Source organism: Silurus meridionalis, chromosome 23 (assembly GCF_014805685.1).
Source record: "Silurus meridionalis isolate SWU-2019-XX chromosome 23, ASM1480568v1, whole genome shotgun sequence".
Taxonomy (NCBI): domain Eukaryota; kingdom Metazoa; phylum Chordata; class Actinopteri; order Siluriformes; family Siluridae; genus Silurus; species Silurus meridionalis.
Genome location: NC_060906.1, coordinates 9,276,510 through 9,300,239, shown reverse-complemented (window position 1 = coordinate 9,300,239; position 23,730 = coordinate 9,276,510). Strand labels below are relative to the sequence as shown.

General features: G+C 37.6%; 1 protein-coding gene across 1 annotated transcript in view; it reads left to right on the top strand.

Moving 5' to 3' along the window:
• The window catches only part of kdr (kinase insert domain receptor (a type III receptor tyrosine kinase)), a 33,049-nt gene extending 21,126 nt beyond the window's left edge, over positions 1-11,923 (top strand). Inside the window, 15 exon segments of the mRNA XM_046836192.1 lie at positions 3,258-3,364; positions 3,711-3,846; positions 3,994-4,098; positions 6,733-6,846; positions 7,130-7,218; positions 7,342-7,510; positions 8,058-8,149; positions 8,236-8,358; positions 8,473-8,584; positions 8,861-8,960; positions 10,146-10,251; positions 10,376-10,521; positions 10,623-10,674; positions 10,762-10,847; positions 10,988-11,923. Coding sequence (XP_046692148.1) covers positions 3,258-3,364; positions 3,711-3,846; positions 3,994-4,098; positions 6,733-6,846; positions 7,130-7,218; positions 7,342-7,510; positions 8,058-8,149; positions 8,236-8,358; positions 8,473-8,584; positions 8,861-8,960; positions 10,146-10,251; positions 10,376-10,521; positions 10,623-10,674; positions 10,762-10,847; positions 10,988-11,204 — 1,754 coding nt within the window. The 3' untranslated portion in view covers positions 11,205-11,923.
• Positions 11,924-23,730: the final 11,807 nt, after the last annotated feature.

Sequence of the window (23,730 nt, the reverse complement as noted above, 5' to 3'; positions counted from 1 at the left end):
GTTCTGATCCTGGTGGCAGTAGGATCAGAGGTAGCATCCAAGTTCTGTTCTTCAAGATCTTCCGTTGTGTCTAGCTGTTGGTCTGTGGATGATAACCAGAGGACAAGTTCACAGTAACACCAAGCAGCTTAAAGAAGATCCACGGCTAACACGATGCAGGTTTGGCCATCCGAGTTGGCAGATCGGTGACAAAAACAATCACTATTTGGGACCAAGGTCGTTATGGGATTGGTAGGGTAACCAGCTTTCCCACAGGTAAGTGGTGAGGTGTCTTTGAAATGGCACAGACAGAAAAGCCTTGGTTGTACCTTGCCATGTTTTTGATAATCCCAGGGCATTAGTAGCAAGATTGGAGTAGCAGGAGGGTTCGTCTCCTCCCCGGGTAGCCCGACCCCGGAGCCTCATGGACTGATCTCAACAGGGGTTAATGGCAGGTACTTGGGGCGAATGTCCTCCCCTCAGGGGATTCTGGTGGAGTAGGTTCCAAACGGGTGGCCGTCCTCATTATTATTCCACACGATGAGACTGAGGATGAGGTGGGTGAAATGATTCTGGGTCCATGAGGTTGTCGGGGTTGTGGATCCTTGAAAAGGCACCGCATTACCATTCTTGGAGCCTGGACAATATGTAATGGTATAGTGGAAGCATGTGAAGCCTGGACGAGGCCAATCTAGAATAGCCTTGATCTTTCTCTGGTCCATTTGTACCCCGATGGACTGATGCCGTACCCTAGGAACTGTACACAGGATTGGTGGAACTCACAAATCTACAGCTTTAGGTAGAGGTGGTGTTCCCTTAATCATTCCATGACTTGGGTGACATGACTCCGATGTTTGGCTAGACTCTGGGAGTATATGAGGATGTCGTCGATGTACACGATGACAGACCAATGAAGGAACTGTCTGAACACCTCGTTCATAAATATCTGGATGACTGCTGGAGAAATGCCCATATGGCATGACTTGGTATTCATAGTCCTCCTCCGAGGTGATGAATGCTGTCTTCCACTCATCGCCCTTACGTATGCGCACCAGATTGTAAGCGCAATGGAGGTCTAGCTTGGTGAATACTCTATCTCCACGGAGATCTTCTAGGGTGGCTGGGACCAGAGGGAGTGGGTAAGGGAGTTGTACAATTTTGGAGTTGAGATTACGATTACGTCAATACACGACCCCCATTCTTTTTTTCCTACAAAGAAGAAGCTGGAAGCCGCTGGAGAAGAGGATGGGGTGATAAAGCTCTGTTGTAAGGTTTCCTGAATGTAGACCTCTAACAGTCCCACTTGTAGGGTGACAACAGGAGCACAGTACTTCACCCAACCACGTCCTAACGGGAATGTTTTGAGCGGTAGAGGGGGGCGTGGCTGGTGGTTCTCTGACACCTTTACACCTACGGGGAAATGCATACTTGCCAGTCCATTTACTGGTATGTGTTTGAGAGGTGGGAGGAAACAGGAGAAACTGGAAGAAACCCACATTAGACGACACAGCTGACAGTAAAGTTAACCTGAGCACAGGATTAAACCTACTGTGCCACAATGCTGAATCAGACAAAACTGTGACTAGGAAATTAAGGTTGAAATATTAAAGGACTCAATTATGACACAATTGGGAGATACTTCCATTTGGTATTATTAGGCATTATATGTAGTATTGAAATCCTATGTAAAAAAGGAATCATTCACATTCTTTGCATATGTAGCATTGCTAGGCAGGAAATGATGCTTAATAACAAATAGGGAACCCTTATGGACAGGTAGTCCTGTTAATGACTGAGTAGTAGCCAAACCCACGGCAACTCAAAGTAAGTAACCTCAGCACTGTTTATGAGCTTGAAATTAGCTTTTTCTGATTGTCTGAGATGGGGGAATTGTTTTAAAGTCTTGAGGTAAAAATAGCACTATTTTTTTGTCAGTCAGGAAGAGGGCTGCATGAACGCACATCCTTTCTGGCTCTCTACAAAAACAGCACATAGTACCAGAATAGTAAGAAAGACTTGAAGCACCCACCTCTTCACAAGGAGACACACAAAAAGGGCGAGCTGTGCTAGTAGAGACACCCCGAGTATACGTGACATGCGTCTCGACAGCATTGCTTGTTGCTGTCACGAAAGGATTTTTGCTTTTTATAGATTAAAAGGAAGAATGACATATAACGTTTTTATTAAAAATCCTTACTGGGTATATGTGACTATATTAGTGTATTAGTTTTAAAAGGTTTCAAGATTTTAAATAAACCCAGTTAGAAAGAGAGAGGAACAAGAGAACAAAAGGTGTATTGGTAATGAATTGATTAGCAGTAAACGTGAAAATATAACTTATTTATAAGTTTATATGAAAAATTAAAAAAGTTAAAAATATATAAACTTATTTTTACAAAATATAAAAGGTCATGAGAGAATGGGCCAGATGCTGAAAAGGCAGAAAAAGTAGGGAACACTAAACCTTAAGGTGTAAACAGAGCTTATTTTGATTATATAAAACATTAGGTCAAAAATGTATAGACCATAACATTCCCAACAGAAACACATATTCATGTATAACCTCTCATCTATAACCACAGTTAAAAGAATGCAAAACAAAATTCTTGTCATCTTTTATTAACAAAGTTTATTATTAGTAACATTTGTGTTCATCTGGTTATATATATATATATATATATATATATATATATATATATATATATATATATATATATATATATATATATAACAAATAATATAATATAAAAAACTATATTTAATAATATATAAATAAGAATAAAAATAATTATTTATTTATTATATTGATTAAGTTAGAATGTGTGTGTGTGTGTGTGTGTGTGTGTGTGTTAATTTTCTAAAGATATGATCTACTTAAATGTTCTACTTATTTTAGCATTCTTTCACAAATGTCTTTATTCTTTCTATCCTTCATTTATTTACTCCCTCGATATGTGAAATTATCAGGATTTTCTCCTTTTAAGAGAAATTTTATAGCTGGACATAAATCGCTAAAGAATCCATAGCGCTAATGTTAGTCCTGGTTAATGCTAATGCTATAGGCTCTTTAGTGTTTTCATGATTATACATAATCATAATTATGTGCGGTGACACGGTGACACATAATCATACGCGGTAGGGGTTTATACCCCTGTCATTGTTGTGTATGTTTTTAAGTTTAATAACAATCGAAAAACGTGCGATTGTGTATCATTGGTCTGTAAGTAAGATAATGTATTTGAATTATCACTCCATTAAAAGTATCATTTATATATCAGGCGCAGAGGAGAGGATGAACGTGGAGCTGATTGTGCCAATTGGTGCCGTGGTTATCGCCATGTTCTTCTGGCTTCTCATTGTCTTTGTCATACGCAGCAGAAAACGGGTAATATTTCACTTTCAGTCTTTCATTCCCACAGGCACTTTTAGGTTTAAGTAACTGTTTAGGTCACAGTAGAAGTCTTTTTCCTTTGTGAGTTCCTACAATTATACGCCCAGTTCTGTGTTATGAATTTTCCTCCTCCCTGTGTCCCAGCATGATTGCTTGTTATGTGTGTGGGACAGCCTGTGTGGGATTTGGTATCTTCTTGTATAACCTAACTAACGAGGAAATTAGGGTCATTAATTGGAACTCCTAAAAGAGAGCATAATCACACTTTATTCACACTATATAACTTGAATGCCCTTGAATTTCCTCATGCTTATCTTCTTTCTGTCCTGCTTACTCTCAGCCTACTGATGGAGACATGAAGACAGGATACTTGTCCATGATCTTAGATGCAGAAGACATGCCAATGGATGAGCATTGTGAGAGGCTAACCTACGATGCCAGCAAGTGGGAGTTTCCCCGTGAACGTCTTAAACTAGGTGAGCTTGAGACCCAAATTGCGGGATATTCTTTTAAACATGTAAATAAATTTTACCTCAAGAAACAACACTAAAATAAGCGGATTAAATTGAGGGTTGTTTAATAAGACTTTTAAAAATGACAGACACTAAAATCTCTGATTATAGGGGAACCGCTTGGTCGCGGGGCGTTTGGTCAGGTCCTGGAGGCAGCAGCATTTGGCATTGAAAAAGCCACCACATGCACTACAGTAGCAGTGAAAATGCTAAAAGGTGGGTGGATTTTTTTTTTACTTTTTACATTCTCAATACTACAAGTTTTGTACCATTTACTCTAGCTTGATATTATTAAACTAACTGGGCCCCTCTAGATTTGAGTCTTCTTCATCTTCTTCTTCTTTCGGCTTCTCCCATTAGAGGTTGCCACAGCCATAATCCTCCTCCATGGCATTCCTCTTTACCTTTATATATATACTATACTATATATATATATATATATATATATATATATATATATATATATATATATATATATATATATATAGTTGCTGTTATCCTCTTCCACTTCTCCATAATGACATCATAGAGTGGCTGGATATTAGACACATGGTGCTTCTCAACCTTCCGATTGAGGATGCTCCACAGGTGCTTAAAAGAACAATAGTCTTTATTTGTCACATATACATTACAGCACAGTAAAATTCTTTCTTCACATTTGGTCAGAGTGCAGGATCTGTCATGATAAGGCACCCCTGGAAAACAGAGGGTTAAGGGCCTTACTCAAGGGCCCGAAAGTGGCAGTTTGGCAATACCAGGGCTTGAACCCTCAACCTTCCGATCAGTGACCCGCCACCTTAACCACTGAGCTACCAATCCATCACCATCAGCTTCCTCATCAAGGCAGTTGTCATCTTGGTGGTGTGTTTGGGGTCGTTTTAATGTTGAAAAACTGCTTTTCAGCTCAGTTTCTGAATCGAGGGCATTATGTTCTGCTTAAAAATTTCACAGTACATGTAGGAAACCATGTTTTCCTCAATAAACCACAGCTCCCCAGTACCAGCAGCACTCATGCAGCCCCAGACCATAATGCTACCACCACCATGCTTGACTGTAGGCAAGACACAATTTTCTTGGTTCTTCTTACCGGGGCGACACCACACATCCTGGACACCATCTGAGCCAAACAAGTTTATCTTAGTCTCATCAGACCACAGGACATAGTTCTAATTATTCATGCTCTGGACAGGTTGTCTTCAGCAAACTGTTTGTGGGCTTTCTTGTAAGCCAGCTTCAGAGGAGGCTTCCATTTTGGATGACAGCCATACAAACAGGCTTGTTGCAGTGTACGTATGGTCTGAGCACTGACAAGCAGACCTTCCGTTTCTGCAACCTCTAATGCAATGTTGGCAGCATCATGCATCTGTTTTTCAAAGCCAGCTTCTGCACCTGATGTACAGTACAAGAATTTAACTACTTTGATCGACCCTTGCGAGGCCTGTTCCGAGTGAAATCCGTCTTGTAAAACCTCTGTATGACCCATGTTAAACATCCAGTGGTCAGTATGAGAGAATTGCACTCAAAGCACCAAATTTTAACTGCTCTAATAAAGATACTGTCAGAAATCACGGTACACAATGCAAGGCCAAGATTATTCTGTCAGTGATCACGGGTGATTAGGTGAGTGAGGACCCAAAAGCAGGATGCGACAGGGTAAGGAGAAAACAGGCTTTAATAAAAATAGCAAACTAAACAATAGGGCAAAGCCAAAAAGAAAGTCCAAAAAAACAGTCGAGGGTCTTAATACAGGTGAACAGGGCACTGCAGGGAAGTCCAAATCCAAAAAAACCAAAGAGCCAGCAAACAGAACAATTAAGGGCAGAGCAAAAACACAAATAAAAAAACAGTCCAGAGTTCAAAACCGGATATCAGGGACAGGCTCAGGAACAGGAACAGATACAGGTACAGGTACAGAATCCAGAGCAGGCAGGGTAGCAAGAGTATTCTCAGGGACTTTGGAAGCCCTGAGCTGTAGACTTGGGTGTCCTTAAATACCAGGAAAAGAGGGCAAGATGGGCGCCGACCCGGGAAAGTGTGCGCCGCAAAACCGGTAAAGCATGCCGCATGCCGTAAGTTCCTGACAGATACACAAATTTGTATGGTCCTGTCAAGCAGACAAAAACATATACATGATGAATAGGACATGTGGATTTGCATGGTTACACTATGTACAACTGTTATCAGTTTGGGTGTGTTCATTTTTGTTGCCAGCTATTTTGACAATAATGGCTGTATGTTTATTATTACAGAGGACAGTAAATCTGTACTGCTGTACGAGCTGGGCATTGACTAATCTAAAATATATCCAAGTTTAATTTTTATAGTATTGTCCCTTGAGAGGATATACAAACTAGGCAAAGTGAAGATTTGTTTATCTGAACACAAAGCATGCTTGCCTTCATTCTAGTAGTTACAGCGGTGATTTCAACAGAAGGCTCCCCTTGCTCTTTTTACCGCTTTTAATTGCCATTATTTCCCCATATGCTTTTATAAATAATAAGAAATAAGAAATCCACAAAACACATTTTAGAATGTAAACCTGAGTGTTTGTGTTATATTGTGCATGCTAGATGTAGTTAAGATCAAGCTTTCGGATTAGCTACATCAATATGTTATGAAAGCTACATCTCTGGTGAATTTAGTTGATGCTTGGATTGTTTGTAGTACACCATTGTACAATACCCATCAGAGGCTTTGGGGAAGATGTGCACTTTGTGATTTGACATTTCCATGGAATTCGTATTGGCCTTCCATGAGACTTCTTAAAACTCATAGCCAAAACCAATTGCTTGTTTTGCCTGTCTTGAAGCTTTGAAATGATAGTAATGTATAACATTTTCCTAAATACAGAGGGTGCTACATCCAGCGAGTACCGTGCCTTGATGTCTGAGCTGAAGATCCTTATCCATATTGGGCACCATCTAAATGTGGTTAATTTGCTAGGTGCCTGCACCAAACCAGGTGGTGAGTCCACTTTGTCATATCTAAACGCATGCTTAATATTATACTCACACTAAACGGCAGAGTCACACTTAAATGTCACATTTACTGTGTCTTTATGATCTTTAATAACTATTGTCAGTACTTCTAGTGCACACATATTATTCTGTAAGAATGTGCATGTATATTTTATAAAGGAGCCATGGTTCCATTGTAGATTCTCTAGTAAACACTGTACATACCTCTAAACCACAAAAAAGCCTTTTAAAATACAGAAAACTCTTTATCTTCTCTTTCTCTCTTTCAGGCCCACTGATGGTAATAGTGGAATACTGTAAGCATGGTAACCTCTCCAGTTATCTTAAGAGTAAGCGTGGAGAATACAGCCCCTTCAAGGTAAAATAAAAATGGGGCAAGATGTAATTAATGTGATTTAGTTTTTCTATTTAATACAAAGTTACAAACATGATTATTGCAGTGGATCACATTCACACTTAGTCTATTCATGTGTCTTTTCAGAAGCATAGGCCTCAGCTGATGCAGGGCAGAGCTAGTGAAATTGAACCAGAGCTGCAAGAAGGGGATCTGGATATGGGCACTACTACACGATTAGACATATGCACTGGCACTGCCATCTGCTCTGGGCTGAGAAGTGAGTGGAGCGCCAATCCTCAACTGGATCAACAAGGTACTGTCAGTCTGCCACATTGCCATAACCTGCTATTAACTAGCCAAACTGATCCATCTGAATGAAGACCTCAATTATAAACAAAATAAATAACAGGCTCTGTCATTCATTGCATTATACATATGTCGCTTTTCCTAAGCTAGTATTTCCATATTTTATATCTATAAATAGGATACAACTGTAGTAATGCTATTGTGAATATTTATGAATTTACCAAGAAAAAACCCAACGTTCAACCCATTTACTCTCGAAACCCATTTAGTCTTCCAGATTAACAGTGCATTTCTTTTACAATCCTGTAACTAAACTATTTTTGTGTATTTTCACAGTAGCTACTGATTTATTTATGTTTGCATAATTGTAATAAGTATTCGGATAGCACCGTGAGACGTTTGTAAGTGTTTCTTCAGTATTGAATTGCATTGCCTTTATCAGCTTCATAGAGTTCCAAAAAGAGAGTATTGACATTCACATCGCTTTAATTTTATAATGTACTTTACCTGATTACAATGTTGTCGTTGACAATGTTATAAATCTTGTGCTGCAGAAAGTTCAGACTGGGATCAATTGACTATGGAGGATCTCATAAGCTATAGCTTTCAAGTAGCCAAAGGAATGGAGTTCCTTTCTTCCCGAAAGGTAACTCTCAAAACAATATTGCATTTGTGTCTACATACAGTGTGTGTGTGTGTGTAAATGGACAATTTTTTGTGTGTCTCTCTTAGTGCATTCACCGGGATTTGGCAGCTAGGAACATTCTTCTTTCTGAGAACAACATTGTAAAGATCTGCGACTTTGGCTTGGCTAGAGATGTATATAAAGACCCAGATTATGTCCGAAAAGGAGATGTGAGCACACATAAATACATTAAACTATGACTGCACATTATGTATAGCATGTGTATTTTTTGAAGCTCTATTGAAGAGACCTCATAGTCATGTCAAACCCAATCCATGTCTTAGGCACGTCTCCCTCTGAAGTGGATGGCTCCAGAAACAATCTTTGACCGTGTCTATACAACACAAAGTGATGTGTGGTCTTTTGGAGTACTACTCTGGGAGATTTTCTCCTTGGGTGAGATAATTCACTGTCTTGCTATAATGCATTAAAAAAGCCCTTTTTTTGTTGGTAAATTTATTAGATGAAAACACTTATTCAGTCACCTGCCTGATAATGCTTGTAATTGTAGAGACTTTTGATCTAACAAATGCTATTATTGTTGTTAGTTTGAGTCTTAATAATTATAGCATATTATAGGCAAATTGTAAGCATCATACCAACTGCTGTATTCATAATACTATGTTGAAGTAATAGGAAATAATCCTTTACTGTGCCTGCTGTGAAATGCAGGTGCGTCTCCATATCCGGGAGTGAACATTGACGAGTCGTTTTGCAGGAGGTTAAAAGATGGTACCAGGATGAGACCACCTGACTATGCCACCCCTGATATGTAACTATACTTCCCTTGCAGCCAGAATCTTATGGTTTAAGCCTATTAAAAAAGCAATTGTCATATTAGAACAAGTGTGAAATTATGATCTGGCTAAATATGTTTGTATGCTTATGAAAACAGCATAGCCTGTGTAAAAAGTAAACCGAATTAGTATCTATATCCAGAATTTATTAAAAAACATTTTTAATCTAGATGGACTCTTTTTATATAATAAAGTCTTAACTGTGTAAAAAGTGGCTAGAGGCAAAAAATTAGCATTAGCAAATCGATTTCTTCTGCTTTCTTAGATACTAGACAACCATTTATATCAACAAGTCTGAAATATTATCTTATGTACACTATTAAAATTTGTCTTTCATTCTTTGTTGTTTCCTGGAATAGCAACATTCTATATTTATATACTCTTCCCAAATATTTATTGACTCAGTTCTCTGTATTCAAGTTCGAACACATATGAATCAGTGTCCTTGAATTGTGTATCAGAAACAATATGGTCCACTGGAGTTCATACTGAATCTTGAGGTCTAGCCTCAAATATTTCAGAAGGCCAGGAGAAAATGTGTCACGTAGCTGAGATCATGGGAATGAGACTTTTTGTAAGTAGGAGAAAGGTCGCCTCTATAGAGAAGCATCACAGAAAGCTTGCAAGTATATTTAAATAATTAAGGACTGTCATATCTACAGGGATGTTTGTGGGCTATTGAAGGCAACAGATAATGTTGATATGCGAATATTGTGATGTGCTTGTAGCAAATTTACAACACCTAGATATCCATTTTACTCGACTTTGGAGCTCTATTTTCTGGTTAAAATGCTGCCTCAGTTATCAGCACTCAGGATGGATGATACAACTATTAATTTTTAGTACGTACAAGACCAATATCTATGTTGATATGCCGAATACTTTGATTGTCCTGGAACGAGTGAGGTATTTGTTCACTGTGAAGTTTACATAGATTTAAATTAAACATTTTGATACACAACCAAGAAAGTCTTCCATTTACAAGTAAGGTTCAGCAGTAAATTCACCAATGATGTCAGTAACATCAGTAACAGCATCAGCATACCTTTTTATTTTTTATTAGGAATGCACAATTAGGATTGTAGAATATAATATTAGCAGGGTAATTCTGTACTGTTGTAATCCAGTATGTTGTCTAATTACATTCTGTTGTGCTTTAGCTATCAGACTATGTTGGACTGCTGGATGGATCATCCAACAGATAGACCCACTTTCACAGAACTAGTGGAGCATCTGGGCAACTTGCTACAGGCCAGCGCTCAGCAGGTCACATATGATTTTCACAGTTTAATTTTAATGAGTTAGGATTTTCTATTATTCTATTAGTTTCTGTAGATAATGACTGCATGTTTAAGTGTTTGAGCTGAATAAATATGTTTTTATAATTTAGGATGGTAAAGACTATATACCACTGACAATGGGGGATGTGGAGGGAAGTTCAGGAGTCCCCCAGGTCAGAGTGACCTTATATAACAATGCACCGAGAGCAAAAGGCTTAGAGACCCTGGTTAACTATGACAATGCTCCATCAGTTGGGTTAGTACACAGACCACTGTTCATACAAAAACTAATTTATACTCATAATGGCATATATATACATGTAACTGAACTTGTGGTGGGATATTTTTTTTTTAAAGATATGTGCAGCATAAATTTGAGGACATTCCACTGGAACAGAGGTCAATAATGGTAAAGAGCATAGATAAGTGAAAAATTTTGCCATATTTTTTTTTTAAAGATCAGCTCTGCTGATATTTTAATGATTCATTCCTGTAGAATGGACAGATGGACTGTGATTTGGGATTATCACCAGACAAAGTGAAAGCACTAAATTATCAAGCACAGAGGATAGCAACATTTAGGTGAGATTTTATATATTTTTATATACATATAAAATATATGTATATAATATTTATATACATATACACACACACACACACACATACTGTGTTATACTGTGGAGGTGCACTAACTAACTAATTAAATTAAATTTTTTCCTCAGTCCTATTCTACGATGTAAGAGTAAGGAATCCGTGGCATCCGAATCATCCAATCAGACTAGTGGCTACCAGTCTGGCTACCACTCGGATGACACAGAAACACCTGTGTATGCCAATGAGGAAATGATCCTGAAGAGGGACATTTTGATGAAGCCGCCATTTCCCAAGAAGGACGACAAGTATAACACCGAGGTCCGCTATAGTACTCCTCCTGTTTGATTGGAACCACCTAAAAACCCATGACTATATGGATATACTAAGTGTTGGTCTTATTGCAATTGTGTTTTGCAAATCCTTCCAGCCTGGAATAGCAGACTCTCCCTTTTATGCCAAGAGCAATACAAAACAGACACGCTTCTGCTTATGATAGGCTGGTTCTTAGACAGGACAAAGCAACTATTTGATTTGAGCACAGCTCTTCTCATACTCTGTTCAGTGGCATTATGGTGTTCTCTATAGTGATTATTTATATATGATTTAGACAGGTACATTTATTCAAGTCAGCACATCCTGAGCATTAACATGCTCCATTCACATGACTGTAACTTTGTCCGGATTATAATCAGTGAGTATAACATACATAACATATAACATATAGTTGAACACAGTGCCTTAGCTGAAACCTACACTACTGTTTTAATCGCAATTTAAGCGTGTGAGATAGTCGTTCAAATCTTTTCTCTTTAAAATCTTTTTAATATATATTGTGAGTATTTTTGGAGAAAGCCATGTAAATGGAATCGTTGTTTACACATAACATAAGCTCATTAAGACCACTCCCACTTCCTGTAAAAAGACACACCCCTTTCTTTCAAGCAAGAAATAGCAACTGTAATTTGAGTCACCTAATGTGTTTCTTCTGTATTTATGTTAATTGTTTTTTTTTTTTAATTGCTCGGCCAGCATTTTAATAAATCAGGAGTTCTTTTTGTTCTGTACGTTATACTTTTCTATTCTTTTTTCATGATTTGCTTCCTGAATGTACAGGCTATTAAGTGAAGATCTTAATATAGGTCAAGCAAAAACAATATATTTTATTAAACTTGTCTTGATCATAAGTAGTTTTCTAAAATAAAATGTTATTGAATATATTTCTAATAATTGTAGTTGTCAGATTTTGTGTATCATTGACTCATATCCACCATAACATTGGCTACTTTGGAAATTTCTAAGGCAAGGTAGATACAATTTGTATGTGTATGTGTATGTGTGTGTGTGTGTGTGTGTGTGTGTGTGTGTGTGTGTGTGTGTGTGTGTGTGTGTGTGTGTGTGTGTGTGTGTGCATGTATGGCAGTGTTTTGAAGTCTCTTCCTGTATCTATTTTGCACCGGCCTTGAGGAGACAATGCACTCAAAGGCATTTTTCGTGTGTGTGTGTGTGTGTGTGTGTGTGTGTGTGTGTGTGTGTGTGTGTGTGTGTGGGTGTTTAAATCAATAATAATAAAAATTATATATATATATATATATATATATATATATATATATATATATATATATATATATATATATATATATATACAGTTTGGGGTGTGAGAGAAGAATGCCAGAAGTTTGTACATCTCATTGTTTCATTGTTTTTGTGGATATTTGTGTACTTTTGTGTAGGAAGTAACATGCTTCCATCCTTGAGCATTTTCTTAGAAGTACTCGGCTTAATATGACTACCCAGAATAGCCAAGGCCAGATATGCAGGGGTTGCCAATTTATTATGAGTGTACTGGCATTGCATGAAAGTTTGTTTCACTACTACATGGTTATATTTAACACTGTTGGTGGCAAAGGGAGAATGAATGTGGAAGTGTAATTGCCTCTGAAGAAGCAAGTAGTTTTTATAAAATTAAAATACAGCACAAAGCAATCAAAGACTGGGTTGAATTTAAAGAGATTGCCACCATATACAAGATAGATAGATGGATGGATGGATGGATGGATTAATGGTTGTTGAGATTTGACAGTTTTTCTGCTTGATAATTGGTATCTCGACTGCAGTTTCAATAAACATGTACTTTCGGGTACACTCACTGTTAAATCTTTGATTTTTGTTTCCTAGCCTGGATTAGTTGTTATTAAATGAAATACGTGGTTTCCAATATAATTTTACAACACCAATGAACACCAGCTCAGCATCTCTTTGATCTCCAGTGCCCAAGAAAGAGGTCCTGTAACTGGGCATTTTAGTTCAGTCCCTTAAAAGCTAAATTTGAATCCTCATTCAAGTTTAAATTCACTCAATGTAATCATGTAAATACAATAATTATTTTAAGAGCAATATCCAAACAATTAAAATGTTACCTAAAAACTAAAACTAAAAAAACTTAAAAAATAATGATTTCATCAACAAAATCCTTTCTAATTGTGTGTGTGTGTGTGTGTGTGTGTGTGTGTGTGTGTGTGTGTGTGAGTTTTTTCTCTAATCAAGGCCACAATGAATTTTTTTGTGCAGGAGAGGAAATAGCTGCAAGTTGAAAGATATTTGTTTCCTACAACAAATAGTTTTTTAGGATAAATATAGAAACAACCACACAAACACACACACAGACACACACACACACACACACAGCTGTGCCATATCCCCTCTTTTAAATAGTGGATCTTCCTCATACGCATGGGACATCCTCATAATCTAAAAATAAAGTTTTAGTAAAAAAGATTTATTTTATGGTACATTTTATATATATATATATATATATATATATATATATATATATATATATATATATATATATATATATATATATATATATATTCACACGTGTGTGTGTGTGTGTGTGTGTGTGTGTGTGTGTGTGTGTGTGTGTGTGTGTATGAAGTCTCACTGGGGTGTTACTGGTTATTGTGGTCTTTAGTTTAAGGAGGTTTTCGAACAGCATTAAATCTAAACTGTATTTTTAAAAAATATTTACATAGATGTTAACGGACAATATTTGTTACTATTTTTTACATTACAGTGAAGATTAGTTTGGCTGGCTGGGAGAAACAAACAAACAACTAGCTCCTATTAAAGACGAGTTTGTGTGAACAGAAAAGGCATCCACATTACACATTTATATAACCTTCATACTGCTCACAAATAATCTCTAGCATCGTCATGTGGCTACGTGGTGTCACTACATTTATTTAGTATATATGAATTGTGCTGAAAATGATCATTTATTTACTTATTTATAGCTGTCCACTTATAAACATATTAATAGTAATGCGCTGTAAGTTCCACTGATATATAGTATATATTACCTTTAGATATACATATTTTACTGTATTTCTGAGATTGTAATGTAAATGAATTGTATAATTACCTCATTAATTACAGTCTAATCAATATTACACACACACACACACACACACACACACACACACACACACACACACACACACATTATGTAAATGCAACCTCAGATGAGGAACCACACATGATATATTAAATGTCATTTATTTTGCAAAAATAAAGCTGAGATGAAGAAACCATGTGTGGGAGAAATTGTTTACTCATATACTTATACAAATATATCATGAAAATCATACACAAGCTACACTTTGAGCATTATATGATTGGAGACCTAGTACTGTTTTATATGTTGTGACATGATCCTGGAGGCACATCTTTCTATTGTTTATACATCTATCAATGTAATCACAATAAATCCATTTGTATTAGTCAGGGCTTCTTTGTTTTTTCAGACTACTTGCTGGAAAGAAAACATCACCCAAAATGTACATATTGCTTCATGTTCTGCTTTGTACAGCTTTACATTAGTTTATATTGACACTTACACTTCAGTCACGTGTTCAGGAATATTAGGTTAATTGCTGTACCTAGCATTATTGATTCTTTTACAAAAGAATTTAAAAGAGTTACACAGGCATAAATTGTGTAATAAATGTCACATATTTCATATATTACACAAAATATATTATTTTTTTACAAAGACATGGGTATCCTAGAAATGCCTTAGGAATCCCAGCCAGCAAGCAAAGATGTCACAGTGAATCATTATGTTTTCAATATATTACTATCCGCTCACATAGCTGTCTAATCAAAATATTATGTCCTGGGTGGTTTTCTTTGCCGAGGGCAATTTTGTGATTAAGTATCATTCCAAACAATGTTTTGACTTTATATAATGTGTTTACCTCAAAAATGTATGAGTGTGATTTGCAGTATAGTGTTGTTGCCTGGAGGTAGAGAAGGTTACAATTGCAAGTTAGGGTTCTGTATTTTATTGATAGTAAACAAATAGTTTATGATTCAGAAAGTCATTACAGTCATAATGCCCTTTAAAGGAGTTAAAGGTAGGTGAAAGTGGCAAATTTCTTTATTAATAGTGAAAACATATGAACATAAAGACACATGAAGGCAAGAGAAGAAAACAATCATAACATTAAACAAAAGACAATGAACCAATTAAACAAATGCTACGCAAAGAGTGCGGCACAAACTGTGAAATACTAATGGCGCTTTAACAGAAAACATGAACAAGTGTAAAACATGTTAACAGGAAGTAAAGTCCAATCAATTTAGGTGACATACAATTTACAATACACTAACCCAGCCATTAGGGTTGCACAAGCCAGTGCACTCTTAGTGCCGGTCCCAAGCCCGGATAAATTGTGAGGGTTGCTTTATGAAGGGCATCCAGTGTAAAAAAACATGTGCCAAATCAAATATGCAAATCACAAAAGAGAATTTCATACAAGATCGGTCGAGGCCCGGCTTACCAACGATCGCCACAGGTATCGTTAGCCAACAGGGTACCGGTGGAAATTGGGCTACTGTTGGCCAAAGGAGGAGAAGGCGAGGAGGACGACGTCTACAGAGACAGCAAGGAAAGGAGAAGTTTAGGAGAGTGGAGGTTCGGGTTGGTACTTTAATTGTTGGTACTATGACTGGTAACTGGAGAGATGTATCTGATATGATGGAGAGGAGAACGGTAGATATGTTGTGTGTTCGGGAGACCAAGTGGAAAGGGAGTAAGGCCAGAAGCATTGGAGGTGGGTTTAAAATGTTCTATAATGGTGTGAATGGAAAGAGAAATGGTGTAGGGGTGATCCTGAAGGAAGAGTACAGTAAGAGTGTAGTGGAGGTGAAGAGAGTTTCTGATAGAGTGATGAACGTGAAGCTGGAAGTTGAAGGGGTGATGATAAATGTCATCAGTGCTTATGCTCCACAAGAGGGATGTGAAATGGAGGAGAAGAAAAAGTCTGGATTAAGTTAGATGAGTGATAGATTATGTACCTAGAAAAGAACGATTGGTGAATGGGGAAGACTTTAATGGGCATGTGGATGAAGAGAACAGAGGTGATGAGGAGGTGATGGGTAGGTATGGCTTTAAGGAGAGGAATGTGAAAGGGCAGATGGTGGTAGATTTTGATAAAAGGAAGGAAATGGCAGTGGTAAATACTTATTTTAAGAAGAAGGAGGATCATAGGGTGACGTATAAGAGTGGAGGAAGGTGCACCCAGGTGGACTATGTTCTATGTAGGAGATGCAACATATGATGACAGGCAGAGGGCAAAAGTACACACATCCTTTACTTAAGTGGAAGTACAGATACTCATGTTTTAAAATACTCGTGTAAAAGTTGAAGTACTGATTACACTTTTTTACTTAAGTAAAAGTAAAGAAGTTTTGGCTCTGACATGTACTTAAGTAAAAAGTAGTTATTACTTCCACCTCTTTAGCTGTTAACTGGACCTCACATCATAGATAGATAGATAGATAGATAGATAGATAGATAGATAGATAGATAGATAGATAGATAGATAGATAGATAGATAGATGGATGGATGGATGGATGGCTGGATGGATGTGATAGCCTAGTGGGTTAATGTCAGTATCCCCACAAGGATGAGTTTGAGAGTTTGATTCCTGGTTGCTGTGTTGGTAAATAAAACTTCTGGACCTTGTCCTCTCTGAAAACATTTAAATTCTGTCCTTTCTGTGTTGGATTAATTTATTGATTTCCTGGTCTTTAATGAAAGATAAATCCACCAAAAAAAAGGCACTTCTGTGGTAGCTCAGTGGGTTAAGGCTTGTGCCTGAACATGGTCCTTAATATAGTCCACGCTGGTGATAAGTTTTCAAAGCCAGTCCTACATGCCTTCTTTCTTACTGTGCTGGCATGAAACAAAGTATGAACCCTCCAAAAAGCACACATTCTTTTCAGCAGTGGTCGCTCAGTGGTTTAAGGCTTGTGCCTCATCTAAACATGCTTAAATCCTGCTTTCTGCCTGCTAGTTGCGATGTAGGTTATGTTCCTGCTTTCTAAATCATTCTTTAGCTTTATATTCTTGTGTTAATGGTTTAAAGGTAGATAGACCTGCTCTACACAACCTCCTTGGCCTGTCTTCCCTGATGGTTCAGTGGGTTAAATCAGGTTTCTTGCTTTTGGTGGGGTTCAGGGTTCGAATCCTGCTTTCTGTCTGCCAGTCACAATCAGGATTCACTTCCTACATCTTTCTTTAGTGATATATTTTTGTATTTAATGGGTTGAAAAGAAAGATAGACCTGCTCTAAATAAGCTTTTTAGCCGGTCCTCACCAATGGTTCAATGGGTTAAGGTTGGTATCTCGCTGGTGGTGGGGATCATGGTTCGAATCCTGCTTTCTTCCTGTTATTTACAACGTCGGTTCAACTTGTGCTACATACATCTGTATTCGCTTCCTACATCTTTATTTACCGTTAAATTCTTGTGTTGATGGTTTGAATAGAATGATAGACCTGCTCTAATCAAGCTTCCCATCCTGTTTTTTTCTGATGGCTTAGTGGGTTAAGGCTGGTACTTTGCTAATGTTGGTGGCAGAGGTGGGAAGTAACGGAGTACAAATACTTTGTTACTGTACTTAAGTAGATTTTTTTGGTATCAGTACTTTACTCCACTATTTATTTTTCAGACAACTTTTTACTTTTACTCATTACATTTGTACACAAATATCTGTACTTTTTACTTCTTACATTTTCAAAACAGACTCGTTACTTTAGTTTTAATCCATTAATTTGGTGAAATATATTATATTATATATTTCCTGTTACTGCGCGTTCAATCAACTGGTGTATGAAGTCCTGACTCTCACTCACCACAGAAGGCAGTAAGAAGTTTGGGGTTAATGTTGATGTGACAGAGAGAGTCAGTGAAGTAAACATGACTACTTGTGTTCTATATGTGGATCTTCAGCCTGAACACATTCATTAAGGAACAACATTTTTAATTTGTTTTGTATTTTTATATATATATATATATATATATATATATATATATATATATATATATATATATATATATATATATATATATATACGAACAAAAAATGTTACCTAATGAATGTGTGTGTATATATATAGATATTTGGCTGTCAAAATTAAAATTATTTTAAACGGCACGACATTTTTTCCTTTTTTTACTTATATATAAAATAAATAAATTAACTTCAGATAAAAATATTTTTAATCAGTGAACTTTTGGTTTATTTCTGAGTCTCAAATCAAACACCAAAATCCGCCATGTTTTACACAATTTACCCTCTGGGTGGCGTTTTGTGGGTCTCTCTATTTGTTTCTCACTCTTTCTAAAGCTGTGTCTGTCTCTTTGTCTTTGTCTTTGTCTCTGTCTTTCCTGCTTATTTACATGTCTAACAAAGCTTTGAGTTTTGAAGTAATGCCATTCTTACCTTTAGTTTCATATTGAACATTATAAGTTTTTAAAAACGGAACAATGAAAGATCATTAAAATTGGTTGCTGGTAAATCATAGTATATCAGTGGTGCAGGTGTTGGAGATGTGGTTCTTGTACCTGAGTCACTTCTCATAGACTTCGAGTTACTGAGAGAATGTACAGGAAGGAGAAGTTTTGTCCCTCTACCATCATGATCTAAGAGAAAACACTGGTCTCCTAACTATAGAAAAGCCAAGAGTCCAATAAGCAAAGGCTTCTTTGCCTCTCCTTTGTTGGTGTAATGGTCAGTCAAGTGGTCACTGCTATCTGACTTACCCGGTTCGATTCCTACCCCTTAGCTTTCCTTTAAATTGTTTAAAAAGTTTATAAAAAGAACCAAAAAAGGTCCAAAAAAAAATTAGGTTCTTGCAGGAGATCCTGTGGCTCAATTGGAAGAGCTTTACCTCTGGGTTGAGAGGTTGCCGGTTCAAATCCCGGCCAGGACTCAAAGTTAAGAGTGTGGAAGGTTCCGTTGAGCGTAGTAAGGAAGGTGTCAGAAATGGCTGTGTGGAAGGTTGGATGTGGATTCGGAGTGCGTATCCTGTAGCAGGGGGGCAATATCCGGGCATCTGCCCCCCTGGTGTTGGAGTAGCTGAAAACAGGGGATTATGAAGCAAAAACGTTCAAAAAAGTATCGACTTAGTTTTGCATATATAGGGAAAAATTCTGCCAAAAACCTATCACCCTCACTTTTTCTGAGGCTGTGATGCAGCCAGGATTCACAGCCTTTGTTTACAGTCAACTACCTCAATGCTCACCAGACACTACCTTCCACACAGCTTACCCAGTGTGGGGACAAGCCAGATTCGAACTAGCAACCTCTGAGCACAGAGGCAAGGCTTTTATCACAAAGCCATCAAGTCCCACAACACACCTTCTTTTTTGGGGGGGTTTATCGTTTGTTTGAGGCTTCAAAGCAAGAAATTCAGACCAGACAGAAACACAGAAAGCAGGAATCGAAAGCTGAACCCCACCAACAGCGAAATACCAGTATTAACCCACTGAACCAGCGGGAAGGACTGGCTGCAACGATTGTTTAGAGCAGGACTATCTTTTCTTTCAAACCATCAACACAAGAAGATAATGCTAAAGAAAGAGTTAGGAAGCAAACCCATGACTAGCAGGGACAAAGCAGGATTCGAACCCTGATTCACACCATTAGCAAGGCACCAGCATTAACCCACTGAACTATCAGGAAGGACAAGGTGGGAAGCTTATTTAGTGCAGGTCTATCTTTCTTTTTAACCCATCAAAACAAGAATATTAAGATGTAGGAATCAGGAATTTAACCTACCTCATGACTAGCAGACAGAAAGCCAGGTTTGAACCCTGACCACCAACATTAGCAAAGTACCAGCCTTAACCCACTAAGCCATCAGAAAAAAACAGGATGGGAAGCTTGATTAGAGCAGGTCTATCTTTCTTTTCAAACCATCAACACAAGAATTTAACGGTAAAGAAAGATGTAGGAAGCAATTACAGATGTAAGTAGCACAAGTTGAACCCACATTGTAAATAACAGGAAGAAAGCAGGATTTGAACCATGATCCCCACCACCAGCGAGATACCAACCTTAACCCATTGAACCATTGGTGAGGACAGGCTTGGAAGCTTATTTAGAGCAGGTCTATCTTTCTTTTCAACCCATTAAAAACAAAAATATATTGCTAAAGAAAGATGTAGGATGTGAATCCTGATCGTGACTGGCACCCAGAAAGCAGGATTCGAACCCTGAACCCCACCAAAAGCAAGAAACCTGATTTAACCCACTGAACCATCAGGGAAGACAGGTCAGGAAGGTTGTGTAGAGCAGGTCTATCTACCTTTAAACCGTCAACACAAGAATATAAGGCTAAAGAAAGCAGGAACATAACCTACATCATACTAGCAGGATTTAAACCCTGATCCTCTCCATCAGCGAGGTACCAGCCTTAACCCACTGAACCATGGAAGAGACATGCATGTGCTTTTTGGAGGGTTCATACTTTGTTACATGCCAGCGCAGTAAGAAAGAAGGCATGTAGGACTGGCTTTGAAACCTTATCAACAGCGTCGACTATATTAAGGACCATGCTCAGGCACAAGCCTTAACCCACTGAGCTACCACAGAAGTGCCTTTTTTTTTTTTTTTTGGTGGAGTTATCTTTCATTAAAGACCAGGAAATCAAGAAATTAATCCAACACAGAAAGGACAGAATTAAAATGTTTTTAGAGGGGACAAGGTCCGGATGTTTTATTTACCAACACAGCAACCAGGAATCAAACTCTCAAACTCATCCTTGTGGGGATACTGACATTAACCCACAAGGATATCACATCTATCTATCTATCTATCTATCTATGATGTGAGGTCCAGTTAACAGCTAAAGAGGGTGGAAGTAATAACTACTTTTTACTTAAGTACATGTCAGAGCCAAAACTTCTTTACTTTTACTTAAGTAAAAAAGTTTAATCAGTACTTCAACTTTTATCCGAGTATTTTAAAACATGAGTATCTGTACTTCTACTTAAGTAAAGGATGTGTGTACTTATGCCACCTCTGGTTGGTGGTCAGGGTTCAAACCTGGCTTTCTGTCTGCTAGTCATGATGTAGGTTAAATTTCTGATACCTACATCTTAATATAATTGTTTTGATGGGTTAAAAAGAAAGATAGACCTGCTCTAAATAAGCTTCCCAGCTTGTCCTTCCTGATAGTTCAGTGGGTTAATGCTGGTGCCTTGCTAATGGTGTGAATCAGCGTTTGAATCCTGCTTTGTCCCTGCTAGTCACGTCATGAGTTTGCTTCCTATGTCTGTCTTTAGCATTATATTCTTGTGTTGATGGTTTGAAAGAAAAGATAGACCTGCTCTAAACATTCGTTGCAGCCGGTCCTTTCCGATGGTTCAGTGGGTTAATACTGGTATTTCGCTGTTGGTGGGGTTCAGCGTTCGAATTCAACTTTCTGTGTTTCTGTCTGGTCTGAATTTCTTGCCTTGAAGCCTGAAACAAACGATAAACCCCCCCAAAAAAGAAGGTGTGTTGTGGTACTTGATGGCTTTGTGATAAAAACCTGCCTCTGAGCTCAGAGGTTGCTGGTTTGAATCTGGCTTGTCCCCACACTGGGTAAGCTGTGTGGAAGGTAGTGTCTGGTGAGCAATGAGGTAGTTGACCCTAAACAAAGGCTGTAAATACTGGCTGCTTCACAGCCTCAGAAAAAGTGAGGGTGATAGGTTTTTGGCAGAATTTTTCCCTATATATGCAAAACTAAGTCGATACTTTTTTGAACGTTTTTGCTTCATAATCCCCTGTTTTCAGCTACTCCAACACCAGGGGGGCAAATGCCCAGATATTGTCCCCCTGCTTCAGGATACAGCCTCCGAAACCACACCCAACCTTCCACGCAGCCATTTCTGACACCTTCCTTACTATGGTCACTGGAACCTTCCACACTCTTAACTTTGAGACCTGGCCGGGGTTTGAACCGGCAACCTCTCAACCCAGAGGTAAAGCTCTTCCAATTGAGCCACAGGTTGCCTGCAAGAATCAGATTTTTGGGACCTTTTTAAAAACTTTTTAAACAATTTAAAGGGAAGCTAAGGGGTAGGAATCAAACCAGGTGAGTCAGATAGCAGCGACCACTTGACTGACCATTACACCAACACAGGAGAAGCAAACAAGCCTTTGCTTATTGGACTCTTGGCTTTTCTATAGTTAAGAGACCAGTGTTTTCTCTTAGATCATGATGGTAGAGGGTCAAAACTTCTCCTTCCTGTCCATTCTCTCAGTAACTCGAAGTCTATGAGAAGTGACTCAGGTACAAGAACCACATCTCCAACACCTGCACCACTGATATACCATGATTTACCGGCAACCAATTTTAATGATCTTTCATTGTTCTGTTTTTAAAAACTTCTTATAATGTTCAATATGAAACTAGAGGTAAGAATCGAACCGGGGAAGTCTTTCATCATAGATCACTAATGGCATTACTTCAAAACTCAAAACTTTGTTCGACACGTAAATAAGCAGGAAAGACAGAGACAAAGACAAAGAGACACAGACACAGCTTTAGAAAGAGTGAGAAACAAATAGAGAGACAGCAAGAGAGAGACATATACAGTGAGACAGAGACATTTACTAAAAGTGACACAGAGACAATTAGATAGAGAAAATAGAGAGAAAAAGATAGCGAGATATAGCCACTTCCTGTTGGAAGTGTTTTTCCCGAGCGACTCTTAATGATCTCATTTACTAAATGAGCAGTAGTGAGTTAAGTGCTTGCTCAGGTGCCCAAAACTGGCAGCTTGGAGGTGTTAAACATGTATCATATGTACAGCATGTGATTAAATATAAAGGCTATATCAGTGCAGAGACGTGTGGACATCATTTAGAGCCTTTGCTATGTTTCCACACGGACAGTTAATGAGGTGATACCGGAGAAAATGCACCTCTTCAAGTCAAGTCAGGAATATATATATATATATATATATATATATATATATATATATATATATATATATATATATATATATATATATATATAAAATTATAGACATTTTACAGATTTGAATGATGTATTGTTTTTATCTGTACGATCAATAAAGACAGTAATTTAAGTTTGTGTCGCCATTAAGAGGGAAAAACCCACAAAACGCCACCCAGAGGGTAAATTGTGTAAAACATGGCGGATTTTGGTGTTTGATTTGAGACTCAGAAATAAAACAAAAAATATTTTTATCTGAAGTAAATTTATTTATTTTATATATAAGTAAAAAAAGGAAAAAATGTTGTGCTGTTTAAAATAATTTTATATATATATATATATATATATATATATATATATATATATATATATATATATATATATATATAAATACAAAACGGAATAAAAATGTTGTTACCTAATGAATGTATCCAGGCTGAAGATCCACATATAGAACACAAGCAGAGAAAAGATGATGATGATCAGGAATGTGTCTGTTCTCAGTCATGTTTACATCACTGACTCCCTCTGTCTCATCCACTATAACCCCAAACTTCTTACTGCTTTCTGCCTG